Source organism: Pristiophorus japonicus, chromosome 4 (assembly GCF_044704955.1).
Source record: "Pristiophorus japonicus isolate sPriJap1 chromosome 4, sPriJap1.hap1, whole genome shotgun sequence".
Taxonomy (NCBI): Eukaryota; Metazoa; Chordata; class Chondrichthyes; family Pristiophoridae; genus Pristiophorus; species Pristiophorus japonicus.
The window spans coordinates 275,010,039-275,027,348 of NC_091980.1; the positions used below are offsets into that span (position 1 = coordinate 275,010,039).

General features: G+C 44.6%; 1 protein-coding gene across 2 annotated transcripts in view; it reads right to left on the reverse strand.

The window, feature by feature from the left end:
* lgmn (legumain) overlaps positions 1–16,926 on the reverse strand; it is a 75,543-nt gene extending 58,617 nt beyond the window's left edge. Inside the window, exons 1-2 of one of the 2 annotated variants that reach the window (XM_070879498.1) lie at positions 16,825–16,881; positions 7,168–7,242 (exon numbers count right to left, since the gene is read on the reverse strand). In XM_070879498.1, the coding sequence (XP_070735599.1) occupies positions 7,168–7,172 (5 nt within the window). In that variant the 5' untranslated portion in view covers positions 7,173–7,242; positions 16,825–16,881. Of the gene's footprint in view, positions 1–7,167; positions 7,243–16,824 lie in introns of both variants that reach the window. The other variant, XM_070879500.1, reaches the window with a different exon arrangement.
* Positions 16,927–17,310: the final 384 nt, after the last annotated feature.

Sequence of the window (17,310 nt, forward strand, 5' to 3'; positions counted from 1 at the left end):
GATAAGGTAGCATTTCAAGTGCATAGACCCTTCATCATGACCAGTACTGCCATCCCCAGAATCATCCACTACTTTACAGACTTCATCAGGAGTTAACCCGCTTGGGACTGTTCTTCAACTCCCCACTTTTTGCATAAACAACCATACCCAGAGGACAATTATGAACATAGGAAATACTAGATGAGAAAAGACCAAGGTCCATCTAGTACACATTCTACCATCTTGGTAGTCACATGATACAATGAGATTGGAATTATTGACTAATCAATCTCTATCAATACATCTACAATATCCCCAGACAAAATATGAGGGACCATCCCAGTGTTGGAGAGCTTTGGGAACCATAGATCCAAAGTTATCGGCTTACATAATCCATTGCCTCAATCATTCTGGTTGCTCTCGTCTGTATCCTTTCAATGGCTACAATACCTTTTTGTAATGTGGCGATCAGAATGTTAGCGTTCTAAGTGCAGTCGCCCAAATGGTTTATGAAGTGGCAGGTTTACCTCCATGACTAATGGTGGAAAGCCTGGGAACGAGGCCATGGCCAACCATTACGGGAGGAGGAATTACAAAAAAGGTATGAAGTCAGATCCTAAATATCACCACCTGCAGCAAAATGCATGAAGACCAACTCAAAATCATACATCACACATACCACACCAGGCACAGACTCCAGAAATTCCATCCCTTCATATCAGGCAACTGTTGGAGGGAGTGTGGTCAGTACCCACATCAATGAGCAAACTAGCACAACTCTGATACAACTATTTTAATTAAACTATAAAGCCGAGTGCCCCCTTATCAAAAGGGCATTAGAACCTACAAATTAACAAAAAAGACTTTGTGAATCCCAACAGCTCTAAAATTATTTTAAAAGTAACTTTCAAGCAAGTGCCTCCCTTTCTTTTTTTTTCTTTTTCTTTTGAGGGCACCAAAAACCACAAATTAATAATTGAACATTAAAGGGAACCTTGGTCAAATCAAATCAAATTAAATTCTGTTTCCTGTTGAAATGATGCACTCCAGTCCCACCGGTGCCCACCTCTCGTGAAAGACTGCGAGCGTACCGGTGGACACCGCGTGCTCCATCTCCAGTGATACCCTGGCATGAACGTAGCCACGGAAGAGAGGCAGGCAGTTAGGCTGAATGACCCCCTCGACCGCCCACTTAATGGTTAATAGCCACCTAAAGCCTACTGCACCTGGTATTCCAATGCGGTCTCCCATCCAAGTACAGACCAGGCCTGGCTCTGCTTAGGCTTTGAAAATCTGATGAGAACGGGCATTTTCAGACTAGTATGGCCGTAGACCATAAGTCTGATACATCCCCAACCACAATAAACAGGTGGATGAAACACATGGGGCATCTGCGGATCAGAACAAGTGGTATCTGACCTCCACCTGGAACTGAAGAAATTCAGGACAGTCTGGGGCCTGCTTTAGGAGATCCATTCAACATAAACAATCCCAAATACTGCAACCCACCCACTGGCCATGAGGGGAACCAACCTCAACCAATATGACCATCCGTGCTATCCCCAAGCCTGACTAATCCGCACACACCCAGGAGCAAAAGACCTCTCAATTGGCATCGCTTACAGTGCAAGTAGCCTAGATAGATCATTACATTCCTTCTGCAGATACCGTCTAGTCAGGCAGTGTGGAGACTTCATACACTGTTTTGGAAATGTACTCAAGGTCTATACGTCTTTATTTAGATGAACAAATTACCTCAGAATTTATCTGTACCCTGAATCATACAATGGCTTCATAAAACATGCATGAATGAATATCTTTATGAAGTTATTTATTCATACAACATGTTTGTCAGCACACAACCTGGCCAGTAGCAAGCGTAGTATTAAGTTAAAGAAATATTATTTTATTAATCTGCAGAGCTATTTGACTACACTGGTAAGTCCCCTGAAGTCCTTTGGAGAGGTCAGAAATTGTGCAGGACGTGGATCCAAGAAGCCTCAGTCTTTGTTGGTAGTTTCTGTGGGGATTTGTTTGAGACAGAACTTCCATCTGCCCCCAAAGTGGCCTGAGGTCAGGAATTTCCTCATCCTTACCCTGGTTTATGCAAAGCAGCCAGTATGCCAGCATTAACCAGCCAACAAGCCATTAGCAGAGGGTCCAGGCATGGGTCTTAGCCAAAAATGCAAGTATTAGCAGAAAATCAATCCCCCTTTACAAGGGAGCTGATTGGCCCTTTTAGAAAAAAAACTGTTGAGCAAGTGATGTCAATGATTCTGCAGTACTTAACCCAAATGTAACTGTTACCCTTTGATCTAAAAGCATTTGAGCTTTAAACACTAATAATTTGAGCTTTAAACAACCATTTGATTTAATACCAATTTTGGGAGCATTCACTATGGTCCCCAATTTCAACATGCAAAGGCTGAAACACTTTGCTTCAGAGAAACATAGAAAATAGGTGCAGGAGTAGGCCATTCGGTCCTTCGAGCCTGCACCACCATTCAATATGATCATGGCTGATCATACACTTCAGTACCCCATTCTTGCTTTCTCTCCATACCCCTTGATCCCTTTAGCCGTAAGGGCCATATCTAACACCCTTTTGAATATATCTAATGAACTGGCTTCACCAACTTTCTGTGGTAGAGAATTCCACATGCTCATAACTCTCTGAGTGAAGAAGTTTCTCCTCATCTCGGTCCTAAATGGCTTACCCCTTATCCTTAAGACTGTGACCCCTGGTTCTGGACTTCCCCAACATCGGGAACATTCTTCCTGCATCTAACCTGTCCAATGCCCTCAGAATTTTATGTTTCGATAAGATCCACTCTTATTTTTCTGAATTCCAGTGAATATAAGCCTAGTTGATCCAGTCGTTCTTCATATACGTCAGTCCTGTCATCCTGGGAATCAGTCCGGTGAACCTTCGCTGCATTCCCTCAATAGCAAGAATGTCCTTCCTCAGATTAGGAGACCAAAATTGTACACAATATTCAAGTCGAGGCCTCACTAAGGCCCTGTACAACTGTAGTAAGACCTCCCTGCTCCTATACTCAAATCCTCTTGCTATGAAGGCTGTTGTAGGAGGTAGGCACCTTTAGAATATACCAGAACACTAGGCATTAGGCACCTGCTAGATATATCTAACCGCATATAAGTTTAAAGTGGCCACACATAAAATGGCTGCCCAGGCATGATGGGAAATCAGGTAGTCAAGCTGTGAACTGTTGAATGTTCAATGACCGAGCAATAACCCTGTGAGGCCCACTATAGGAATGCCTTGGATGCAGGATAAGAATAATGAGGAGAGAACCCATCTCCCGTATTCAAGGCCATAAACCAATTAATTCCCCAGGAAGAAAGAGATAAGAGAACCCATCTCCTGTAAACAAGGTTATAAACCAATTATTTCTCCAAGAAGAAAGAACTAGTGAGAGAACCTATCTCCTATAGTAAAGTCATCAATCAGCCCAAGCTGACAATAATCGAACATATGGTTCCCGAGACACGAGGGGAATTCTATTGGGTTAAAAGAACCTATATGTAATCTATAATCGTTGTGATTGGCTTGTGTCCAGCCGTGATGGGCTGTGTAGCTGTAGTAAACTGTTTGTAACTGTTGTAAAACATATAAAGGTGCATGTAACCCTTTGTTCTGTGGAGAGAAACCTGGATACGGTCCTGAGTTTTCCTCCCCGCTGAGCGTAATAAAGGCCGCCAGGCGTTGGAACCGACTCTGAGTGTTGAGTGATTCTTCTGAGAAAACACTAACGCTAACAAAGGCCAACATGCTATTTGCCTTTTTCACCACCTGCTGTACCTGTATGCCAACCTTCAATGACTGATTTACCATGACACCCAGGTCTCGTTGCACCTCCCCTTTTACTAATCTGTCACCATTCAGCTAATAATCTGTCTTCCTGTTTTGTTCTCAAAAGTGGATAACCTCACATTTATCTACATTATACAGCATCTGCCATGTATTTGCCCACTCACCTAACCTGTCCAAGTCCCCCTGCAGCCTCATAACATCCCCCTCACAACTCACACTGCCACCCAGCTTAGTGTCATCTGCAAACTTGGAGATATTACACTCAATTCCTTTGTCTAAATCATTTATGTATATCGTAAATAGCTGGGGTCCCAGCATTGAACCTTGCGCTACCCCACTAGTCACTGCCTGCCTTTCTGAAAAGGACCCGTTTATTCCTACCCTTTGCTTCCTGTCTGCCAACCAGTTCTCTATCCACGTCAGTACATTATCCCCATTACCATGTGCTTTAATTTTGCACACTAATCTCTTGTGTGGGACCTTGTCAAAAGCCTTTTGAAAGTCTAAATACATGACATCCACTGGCTCCCCCTTGTGCACTCTACTAGTTACATCCTCAAAAGATTCTAGGAGATTTGTCAAGCATGATTTCGCTTTCATAAATCCATGCTGACTTGGTCCGATCTTGTCACTGCTTTCCAAATGCGCTGCTATTTCATCTTTAATAAATTAATTCCAACATTTTCCCCACTACCGATGTTAGGCTGACCGGTCTATGATTCCCTGTTTTCTCTCTCCCTCCTTTTTTTAAAAAGTGGGGTTACATTAGCTACCCTCCAGTCCATAGAAACTGATCCAGAGTCTATAGAATGTTGGAAAATGACCACCAATGCATCCACTATTTCAAGGGTCACTTCCTTAAGTACTCTGGATGCAGACTATCAGACCCTGGGGATTTATCGGCCGTCAATCCCATCAATTTTCCTAACACAATTTGCTGACTAATAAGGATTTCCTTTAGTTCCTCCTTCTCGCTAGACCCTTGGTCCCCTAGTATTTCCGGAAGGTTATTTGTGTCTTCCTTAGTGAAGACCAAACCAAAAGTATTTGTTCAATTGGTCTGCCATTTCTTTGTTCCCCATTATAAATTCGCCTGATTCTGACTGTAAGGGACCGACATTTGTCTTCACTAATCTTTTTCTCTTCACGTATCTGTAGAAGCTTTTGCGGTGAGTTTTTATGTTCCCTGCAAGCTTACTCTCATACTCTATTTCCCCCCTCCTAACTAAACCCTTTGTCCTCCTCTGCTGAATTCTAAATTTCTCCCAGTCCTCAGGTTTGCTGCTTTTTATGCCTCTTCCTTGGATTTAACACTATCCCTAATTTTCCTTGTAAGCCATGGTTGAGCCACCTTCCCCGTTTTATTTTTACGCCAGACAGGGATGTACAATTGTTGAAGTTCATCCATGTGATCTTTAAATTTCTGCTATTGCCCATCTACCATCAACCCTTTAAGTATAATTCGCCAGTCTATCCTAGCCAATTCACGTCTCATACCATCGAAGTTACCTTTCTTTAAGTTCAGGACTCGAGTCTCTGAATTAACTGTGTCACTCTCCATCTTATGAAGAATTCTACCATATTATGGTCACTCTTCCCCAAGGGGCCTCGCACAACAAGATTGCTTATTAATCCTCTCTCATTACACAACACCCAGTCTAGGATGGCCAGCTCTCTAGTTGGTTCCTCGACATATTGGTCTAGAAAATCATCCCTTATACACTCCAGCAAATCCTCCTCCACCGTATTGCTACCAGTTTGGTTAGTGTTGTGTATCTGTAAAGCATGCACTCCCATGTTCCGCCACCAGGGAGTGCATCCCCTGAAGTCCCAAGGAATCCCAGCATCCCTTGGGAGCACTGTATATAAGCCGGCCCCTAAGACCTGTTCCTCACTCTGGAGTGTCTTAATAAAGACTGAGGTCACTGTTACTTTAACCTCCCTGTGTGCAGTCTCATCTGTGTTAGGAACACAATAGTTAGCCCAATCTATATAGAAATTAAAGTCACCCATGATAACTGCTGTACCTTTATTGCATGCATGCCTAATTTTCTGTTTGATGCCATCCCCAACCTCACTATATGACTGTTTGGTGGGCTGTACACAACTCCCACGAGCGTTTTCTGCCCTTTGGTATTCCGCAGCTCTACCCATACAGACTCAACCTCATCTACGCTAATGTCCTTCCTTACTATTGTGTTAATCTCCGCTTTAACCAGCAACGCTACCCCACCTCCTTTTCCTTTCAGTCTGTCTTTCCTGAATATTGAATACCCTTGGATGTTGAGTTCCCAGCCTTGGTCACCCTGGAGCCATGTCTCCGTAATCCCAATTAGATCACATCTGTTAACAGCTATCTGTGCAGTTAATTCATCCACCTTATTATGAATTAACTCACATTGAGACACAGAGCCTTCAGACTTGTTTTTTTAAACACTCTGTCCTTTTAGAATTATGTTGTAATGTGGCCCTTTTTGATTTTTGCCTTTGATTTTTCTGCCCTCCACTTCTACTTTTCTCCTTTATACCTTTTGCTTCTGACCCCATTTTACTTCCCTCTGTCTCCTTGCATAGGTTCCCATCCCCCTGCCCTATTAGTTTAAATCCTGCCCAACAGCATTAGCAAACACTCCCCCTAGGACATTGGTTCCAGTCCTGCCCAGGTGCAGACCATCCGGTTTGTACTGGTCCCACCACCCCCAGAACCAGTTCCAATGTCCCAGGAATTTGAATCCCGCCCTCTTGCACCATTCCTCAAGCCAAGTATTCATCCTAACTATCCTGCTGTTTCCTACTCTGACTAGCACGTGGCACTGGTAGCAATCCTGAGGTTACTATCTTTGAGGTCCTACTTTTTAATTTAACTAACTCCCTAAATTCAGCTTGTAGGACCTCATCCTGCTTTTTACCGATATCATTGGTACCTATATGCACCATGACAACTGGCTGTTCACCCTCCCCCTCCAGAATGCCCTGCAGCTGCTCCGAGACATCCTTGACCCTTGCACCAGGGAGGCAACATACCATCCTGGAGTCTCGTTTGTGGCCGCAGAAATGCCTACCTATTCCCCTTACAATAGAATCCCCTATCACTATAGCTCTCCCACTCTTTTTCCTGCCCTCATGCGCAGCAGAGCCACCCATGGTGCTATGAACTTGGCTGCTGCTGCCCTCCCCTGATGAGCCATCTCCCCCAACAGTACCCAAGGTGGTACATCTGTTTTGGAGGGAGATGACTGCAGGGGACCCCTGCACTACCTTCCTTCCACTGCTCTTCCTATGGTCACCCACTCCCTATCTACCTGTGTAACCTTTACCTGCGGTGTGACCAACTCACTAAATGTGCTACTCACGACATCCTCAGTATTGCGGATGCTCCAGAGTGAATCCATGCACAGCTTCAGTGTCGCAATGCGGTCTGTCAGGAGCTGCAGTTGGATACATTTCCCGCACACAATTATAGCAGAGAATACTTAAATAGAACAATTTGTGGCAAGAAATCACCTTGTGAGCAGTGTACTTCAGTCGGAAATTTTAGGCTCAATTTTCCCCAATGTTGTTTTTTTGGCATATTGCCAGAGTTATGCCATTTTTTTGGGCCCCAACTACTCCAAAAAAAGTAGCAAGCTTCCCCGTTCTATTTTTTGAAATTGGTGCCGCGCAGCCTGTCCTGTAGCCTCAGGGGATAGAGCCTAATGTCTCTGCCAAAAAAATGATGCCCCCCCCCCCCCCCACTTCTGCAAATGTGCGAAAAAAAAGGAAAGTTTTTGACGTGATTCCTATGGATGCACATGCCCAGTACAGCTCCCGGTCTGCATTTGGCCATTTTTAAAGAGACAGTTGTGTGAGAGAACTTTAATTCTCATGGAAAAATTGGAGCTGCAATACCAGATGCAACACGGCACAAGGACCAAGAATTTCTTACAGGATGAAGTGGAGGCACTAGTTACTGTGATTGAGGCCAGATGGCACGAGCTGGACACCAGCAGAGGTCACATAAAAGTTCCACCAAAAGAAATGAAGAAACGCTGGAACCAACTTGCAGAAGATTACTGTGCAATGGTGACCACCCCGAGGTCTGGAGGCCTGTGGAAAAAGTGGACCTTTGTCAAGTAGTTAGTGTAAGTAATATTTTCATTTATTCAATGGAATTGCAATTATAAATGTGACCAGCTGTATGTCCCACCCAACAGAAAGACATCAACTCTAAAAAGTTAAAATTTCTTCTTTGTAGAGGAAAGTGGCGCATAACAAACGAGAAAGAACTCGAACAGGAGGAGGCCCGGCAAACCTGCAGCCACTGACACCCTTGGAAGACAGGGTCCTGCCTGGAGAAAAGTAACCACCACTGCACAAGCTGGGCCCACACTCGAGGGAGAGGGTAAGTCCTGCAAATGCCAGAGTCTGGCTTTGCTAAATGTTAAGTACTACGCGGGCTAGCCATGCTTCGGTTCATGGGGATGTCTCCGTCAGCTATGCTTTGGTTGATGCAATGTTCTATCATTCATCATGGTCCTTCAAAATCAGCCTGCTGCCTGCGCTGTGTAAGCCTACTCAAGCCACCCTGCCCCCTCCTTGCTGCTAACCATTTGTCTGGTCTGTTATATTTTGCAGAACTCGAGGCCAACCCGGACAATGCAGAAGATTCAGACACGGACGAGCCTGAAGAGGAGAACATCTTCCAATCCCACCTTCCAGACCAAGAGCATGGGGCTGAGGGAGAGGGGATAGATGAAGGCCCCACTGTTGTACTCACTCTGGAGGTGGTGCAGGTGCCACACATTGAGGTGGCAGCCCCTTCCGTGAGTGGTTGGAATGTTGGTGGGACATTCCGTGGTTTCCCACCGTCCGAGGCTGGGGATTCCAGTGGGGTGCAGTGAGGCACACCCAGGGCTCCACCGTCTGATGCTGCACACCCAGGGGAAGGAGAGGAAAGAGAGCTCGACAGCGCTCTCCTGAGGTGCAGGATCTAACAGATGTGGTTCAGATGATGCCAATGAGTGCGGAGAGCACTGACCTTACCCGATCACTCCTGGACACCATCAGTGGGGTGGGTGATGAAGTCGGGAGAAGTAACAACACTCTCACGAGAAATGGGAACACTGTCCGAGAACATGAGGGAGGGAATGTCGCAGGTAGCTGATACGCTGTCAGTGAACATGAGGGAGGGAATATTTCAGGTAGTTGAGACACTGTCAGGGCACGAGGGAAGGAATGTCGGAGTTAGCTGCTGCAATAACAGAACACAACGAGGCCCCACACCCATTGACAGAATCAACTGCCATTCCCACTCCCACCCAAATCCCCACAACAGCCTCTGAAGAGGCCCAAGCCGGGACCACCACATTACTGCCTGCCACCGCCCCCCCCCCCCTCCGCGCCCCCTCCAAATCAAGGGAGTGCGCATTACCAGAGATGTTCGAACGAATAAGCTTGGTACCAACCCGAGAAATGCTGCGCCACCGTCTGCGGGCAGGGGTGGAGTCACCAAAAGCAAGCGCAGCGGGCGATCTTAGAATAAGGTGGAGGAGAGATGGCTGCAGCCTTTCTTTTCTGCTGCTGTTGTTGTTACTGTTTTAACTGTTCTCAAATTAAAAGTTTTTTGTAAATTTACAAGTTTGTAAGCGATGTTAACTGAAAACTTTAAAGTTTGATACAAGAATATTTTATTTAAAGTTAAGTTAAGTACAAACAAATGTTTGTTAAACTTTTGAATAAAATATATTTTACATTATAACTGAATCATTTCCATTATTAACAACTTTTTGAAGTAAACAAGAATCAATTCCATCATTTGTTCCATTAACAGAACATTATGGAACAGGTCCAAACAGTAAAGATGGTCCATGTGGAATAGTTGTCGCTGAGCCTTCAGGCAGCAAAGCGTTCACGGATGAGCTGCTGGCGCAAGGCCCAAGCAATCATTAAAGGGGCTATCCACCGCCGTCGTGCTCAGGGTTCAGATAGTTGCATGGCTTCCTCGTCCTCCTCCTAGTCATCATCAGCCACTCTCACCTCAGGTGGGCCTTCCACTATCAGCTACTGCTGCCTCATGATGGCTAAGTTATGCAACATGCAGCACACATCAGTGAACTGACCGACAATCTCAGGGGAGTATTGCAAGTAGCCTCCAGAGTGGTCCAGGCATCACAAACACTTTCAAGACGCCAATGGTCCTCTTTATTATGCTGCACGTCGCAATGGGCGACATGTTGTATTCCCGGTCAGCTTCCATCCGGGTTACGCTTAGGGGCGTCAAGAGCCAGGTGCAAGGCCATACTCTTTGTCTCCCAGTAGCCAGCTCTGCCCTTCTGGCTGCTGCTGAAACATGGCAGATATAATGCTCTCGCATAGGATGGATGCATCATGGGTGCTCCCAGGGTATCTTGCATCAACTGGCATGAAGCGATGCATGTTGTCGCAAACGAGCTGTACATTAATGGGGTGGAAGCCTTTTCTGTTCCTGTACATCTCGGAATCCTCCAAAAAAGGTGCTCGCAAGGTGATGTGGTTACAGGGAAACCAGCAATCCTGGAGAAGCCAACAACCCTTTCACGCATTGCCTGGGCGGTTATGGGGAACTTTATGTCGTCATTCCTTTGGGCATATAGTGCAGCAGTCACCTGCCGAATGCAGATGTGTGTTGCATGTTGAGAAATGGTGCACACATCCCCAGTTGTAGCCTGGAAAGATCCAGATGCATAGAATGAAAGTGCAGCTGTAACCTTCACTTCAACTGACAAAGCAGTCCCCCTGACGCTTCTAGGTTGCTTTTACTCACAGGTCTGTTACAACTTCTTTGCGGAAACGCAGCCTTCTGACACAGTCTGCATCACTCAGGTGCAGGTACGAATGCCTGTCTCGATATACCCGATATGGGTAAGGCCTCCTGCCCATCATCCTACGTGCTCTAAGGTTCCTCATGCGATGACATTGAATCAATCATCTCCTTCGCAGCACCATCATGCAGAAAGCTTGCACAAGGTACGATAGTCAGTATTGCCCCCATGATTAAATTGTACCTTTGCTAGAAGCTCAAAATGACAGGCAGGACAAGGTTCTTTATTCTCTCCCCCCCCCCCCCACCCCTCCCAAGGTCGACGCCCTAGTATGGACCATAGCCAGGTCTGAGCAGGCGCAATGATCGGGGACTCCTCCTCCCCCCCCGGGCTTCATTTGGTGCATAGGCTACTCATGCCTGCCGTTCGCCTTCCACAGCTTCCCTGCCCCACCCCCCTGGGTTTCATTTCATGCATGATGTAGGCTTCTCATGCCTGCCGTTCGCCTTCCACAGGTCCCCACCCTCCCCCCTTGGGTTTCTTTTCAAGCGAGCGCCGAGCCCGTGTCCGGGTGAGGGATCGATTCTGCCGGTCGATGCTCCGACCCTCAAGCCCGGTTTGGAGATGTTCTGTGGTGGTGTGTCAGTTTTTAAAAAAATGAAAATTTAAAGAATTCTATTAAACTTCCATTTCTTGCGTTTTAAGTTTTAAAAATTTAAGCTTGATTATGGATATTTGTGTGTTTTTGACTCCCTCCAAAACTTTGCACAAAAACAATGGCATTTTTCTGCACCGATTTTTTTTAATGTGCACTGGTTTCTCGAGAGTCAAACTTCTATAATTGTGAAAAACTGAAACAGACATCAGGTTACGCCCCCATGACACAAAAAAACTAACCTAAGAAATCGTTAACTAACTGATTTACACTGCCGCACAAAGATGATGGAAACTTGGATTTTTAAAATTTAGGCCAAAAAAAGCGGCGAACACCAAAAAACGGTGCAAATCACTAGGGAAAATTGAGCCCATTAACATTTCTTTAGCATCGGATATCAGGCATATACTTGGGAAATACAAAGCACACATTCTTGCAGTATTGAACTGTCAGAGCTAATGCATGATGAAGTTTAATCTGTGGCGAATGCCGATAAACATGGTTGAGCATGCTTCTGTGGAATTGGACTTTAGCCTGCACTATGATGGCAATATATTTGTAGTGAAGTGAGGGAGAAACCCATAAGGCTGGACTGAAGGAAGGTAATTGGATGGTAGTAGTAAGGTTGGTGGTGATAAGGATTGCGGGACTGTTGGGTATATTCGAGATGGGAGAGATTATGTAGTGTGTACAGTACAGAAACAGGCCAGAAATAGTGATAAGGGGTAGTTCATCATTATGGAAAGTTTATGCAGCAGACAACTGCAAATCTGGATGCACGGTCAGGGCTGTACTGAAGAGCTCTGGAATGTACCGCGCATTGAAATAAATAGGCTGCACACAACTTCGTCGTGGCGTGCACCAACGGGTAATGTAAAATGCCCATGGACAAAAAAGTAGTGCTCAGGAGTGTGTAGCCCGCCCAGTATATAAGAAAATTTAGAGGACCCAAATCAATTTTGTACAGCCCAAGACCACCTCCAGTGCTTCCAGCGCTATTAAATGTCATGTATCTACCCCATCCTTATCATAGGCAGTCCCTCGAATCGAGGATGATTTGCTTCCACATCAAAAAGTACACAGATGTTTCAATGATGGACCTAAAATTCAAGTCCGAAATAAATCTGGAAGGGTGGGAAATGCCTGTGCTTGGATTTTTTTTTTTAACGTGTGGTGACCGTTGCACACCAGCCACCACACGGGCTTGACAGAGCTAGGTCTTGGTCCAGTAGCAAGGGTTAACCAAGACGACTGGAGACCTGCTCTGCTGCACGGACATAGTGCGTGCACACATCACAGTGTGGGCTTCGGCTCTCCTGGGCCCCGATCACATCCTTCTACAATCTCTCGCCGCTCCTTCGCCCCGACCTCGCCGCTCCTGCAGTACCTGCCCACAACCTGGACCTTGATGATGTCACTCTTCGCTGCCATTGTTCTCCTGCTCTAGCACGTGTTGCTCCCTGGAGTGGTATGCTGCCACACTGCTCCTTCCGCTCCCCGGCCTGCTCCGGTGGTGCTCGCAGGCCAGGGACCGCGCAGACAATCACAGTAAATCCTGTTCAATTTAGTAACCCGGCCTTTGGACGGCGGCGTATTTATCCAGCATTCCCCCCATCTTTACACATGTTTGGTGTGTAGCTTCAGTTTAAAGAGAAGGTAAGAGATTAAAAATGGAGTACCTAGCTAATGGAATGTGCATAATCATTATCAGAGCCACTGAATTTACAGTCTTCAGGGAAAAATGGACCAAATCAGGGAATTCAGAACTTCAATGAATTCCAAAACACCAAAAGCTAGTTCACTTGTTCGGTCACTATAAATCAGTGGCCCCGATATGCCATACATCCCTCCTGTTAAAACACAGGATATCCTTCAACTTAGCGTGCGCAATATCATTGGGGATTGGCTATTATAAAAGATGGTGCATCTAGTTTGCATTCCCTGACCGTCACTTTTCAAATTTGGTAGGCCGGATATTCAGCCTTTAATTTGCACAGCGGTAAAAATCGGCGTTGCACAAGGATTCGCGGCACAAAACGCGATTTTCGGCAATGTTAGTCCGAGACCGCTGCAAGAGAGAGGCCTTGGGAGGCGGGGGGGGGGGGGAAACAAAAAAAAAATCACAAAACATTCACAAAACCCTCACTTACTAAATCGCTGAAAAAGAATTAAAAAATAAAAACTTCAACTTACCCTTTTTTGCAGGTCTTCTGCTGCTGGCAAGGCTGCAATACAGTTTCTTCCCTATCGAATTTCCCGCTGACCAGTTTTTCGCCAAAACCTGGTCATAAAAATCGGCAAATTCCTAGCCCATAGTATAAAGAAAAGAACTGTCCAGAGACAATCAGAGCTAGAATGTCTGCAGCCTCCTAGCTGACCTCTATGAAATCACCCAGCACTTAATGGCTACAAGACTTTCTGCCCTTAAATCAACACATTCTTTATTGCATGGTTTACAAATTTCTGGTCTGCACTTGATATTCTCTTGGGATCAGCATCATTGGTTCCTCTTGTAAGCAGATCTTGCATTCTCTATACTGCCCAGTCATATGTTAGCAAGACTTGGATAAATAAGTAATATTTATTTGTTGTATTACTGAATACTGTAATCTTCGATGTTTCCCCTACCCATGTGCATTTATACTATCGTCCTGAAAAAGGACTGAAACAGTTAGACAAGGCCATTTGCAGATTTATTTTAGATGTAAATATGAGCAAAAAAGGCATAGTTGTCAATGAATTTCAATCTATTGACATAGAAAGTAACAAGTCATGCCACTCCACCGTTAATGGGCTAAATTCACTTCCGAGACTAGCAAACATCTGCAATTACTCATCTCAAACCTGCTTCTGTAATAAGAGAGAGAAAATGCTGGAAATATCCTGAAGGTCAGGCAGCATCTGTTTCCCACAACAAGCTTCAGCTGACTATCTTATGTTCCAGAACACAAAAACCTCACTTCAGATAACCAGAGCTGTATTTATTGAATCGTAGAATCATACAGGTTGGCATTCGGCCCATAGTGCCTTCAAGTAGTGATACCCACCCTCCTACATGGCTGAGATATGGACCATGTACAGCAGACATCTCAAAGTGCTAGAGAAGTATCACCAACGCTGCCTCCGCAAGATCCTGCAAATCTACTGGGAGGATAGAAGCACCATCGTCACTGTTCTCGCTCAGGCCAACATCCCCAGCATCAGAGCACTGACCACACTTGACGAGCTCCATTGGGCGGGCCACATCTTCCGCATGAGCAAGCGCTCTACTCGGAACTCCTACGCGGCAAGTGAGTGTCAAGTGGGCAGAGGAAACATTTCAAGGACATTCTCAAAGCCTCCTTGATAAAGTGCAACATCCCCACCGACATCTGGGAATCCCCGGCCCAAAAATGGAGGAAGAGCATCCGGGAGGGCGCTGAGCACCTAGAGTCTCATTGCCAAGAGCATGCAGAAATCAAACGCAGACAGCGGAAGGAGTGTGCAACAAACCAGACTCCCCACCCACCCTTTCCTTCAACCACTGTCTGTCCCACCTGTGACAGAGACTGTAATTCCCGCATTGGACTGTACAGCCACCTGAGAACTCACTTTTAGAATGAAAGCAAGACTTACGCGATTATGAGGGACTGCCTATGATGGTGATGTGCCTACACCAACTCTTTGAAAGAGCTATCCAATTAGTCCCACTCTTCTGTTCTTTTTCCATAGCTCTGCAATTTTTTTCCTTATTAAGTATACTGTATATCCAATTCCCTTTTAAAAAATGTACTTTTGAATCTGCGTTGACTACTCTTTCAGGCAGCACAGTTTATTCCAGATCATAACTCTTCAAGTAAAAAAAATTCTCCTCATCTCACCTCTGGTTCTTTTCCCAATTACCTTAAATCTGTATCCTCTAGTTACTGACCCTCCTGCCACAGGAAACAGCATAAACAAGGAGGAACTATCAAAACTATTCATAATTTTGAACACCTGTATTAACCTTCTCTTCTCCCAGGAGAACAATTCCAGCTTCCCTAGTCTCTCCATATAACTGAAGTCCCGCATCTCTGGTACCATTCGAGTAAATCTCCTCGGCACCCTCTCCAAGGCCTTGACATCCGTTCTAATGCGTGGTGCCCAGAATTGCCTGCAATTCTCCACTGAGACCTAATCAGTGATTGATAAAACTGGTTGGTGATTGGCCAGCTGCGCTTCTAAATCAAACCTGCCACTGCCCTCCTAGGTGTACATCACCCCGCACCCAAATATTGTGTAAATGATACTGAACCTCATTGTTACAAACTGACAAGAAGTGAGAAGCACCATTTCTGACAAATGTTTCATCTGGAACTACTCTGCATTTCCAGCAGTTTGCATGTTGTGGGGATTGAATGCATTGTGAGCTAATTTAACTTAATAGCACCATCTTAACATAAAATCAAACCAAAATTTATTTTAGGCCAGATAGTCAATAATCCCAAAACATGACATGTGGTACAAGACTCCTACCCTTATAAAACAACACATCAGAGTTAACCACAAGTAACATGACTGGAAATCACCTATTATAAAAGCAGTACATCTAGCACATATTTCCTTACTGTCACACTTCAAATAAATATCAAACAAATTTAAGTGTCATACTTCAAATTCAAAAAAAGGATAAAAGGACAAGCAATAATTTCTCACAACTGCAAGAATGTAATCTGAATGACATTGCCAACACTTTTAAAAGCCAAGGTTATAACTTTCAGCCTCAAAAGCAAATGAGCACTTACTTCACCAAGAGCCTACTTAATAATTAGACTTTACATCCTTAAAGAGATACCCAAGCGATTTACTTGAGTGGAATTCTACATTCTGCATTACATGATCTGTACAAAAGGAGCTTACCGTCCAACTTACTGAAAGCTACACTATGCTAATCAATCAAGAGTAATGTTTCACTTGTAAATATAAAAGCGCTCTGACCAAAGGTCTTTATACAAAACATCAACCTTACCAACTTTCACACGCTGAAGGGCCCACTGTATATTTCCAACATTCTTGTTTGAGATTTGCAGCTTTTCTTTTTTACTCAAACAAGAAATTGATCACCCTCTGATTGCAGTTGGAAATAAAGCACGAGTATTGAACCCTGCCTACTGTGCTGGTAAACACTTGCAACAAAGCACGTTTGATTAAAACATGTATTCCCTGTGAATGTTAAATAAAACGAGATCATCCCTCCCCCTCCTCCCTGTTATTGTACGATACCGATTAGGGATGACTAGTAGTTGTTTTGTTCATTTTTATAAAATACGAGTAAATATAGTAACGAACTATTTATATTTCATATTTTTAAAACGAGAGGAAATCCGACGAAAGCTGTCTGCAGATTACCAATGTACAACATTTGTTTCGTTTCGTTTCCTCATCCTTGTATTCCCTACTGTATTGAAAACAGACTCGTAAACCCAGCTCACGTCCTTTTAAACACAGCTTTGCGCCTTTTTCTTCTCCCTTGAAGTTAATACTTGTAACTCTGACTGTATTAAATAGGGATTTGCTGAATCCTTGTGCACGGTGCGATGAGCCAAACGCACCCTTACCTTCCTGCGTTACTGTACTCCGCATTCCCCCCCTGGCTCCTTTGCTCGCACGGATTGTCAGTCTGCGCAGTCTCCGCTTCAGTTCCAGTCAAAGAGGAAATCGCCACAGACTGACACTTGTATCAACCAGTTAAACCCTATCAGCAAATCCCTGACCACGGCAATTATCTGGAAAGGAAAGGATGGGAGGAGGGGTGTTGTTTTTTTTAGAGAACCATTCAGTAAACTGTTGTAATGTATCAAGCTTAAAAAAATAAAAATATAAAAAAAGTGTACATCTGCTATTGGGGGGGGTGATGGGTTTCTAGTTCAACCAATGCCATGTAAAGGTGAGATATGGATTCACACCGTGCGCTACGAATGATTAAAGCTGCCTCATTGTAAAAAGTTATTGTTCGGGTTTTTTTTCAACTAGGAGATTGTTAAAACTGTTAAAGTCTGTTTTCTTTAAAATAGTCGTTTTTCACATTATTTTGCAGTTTATTA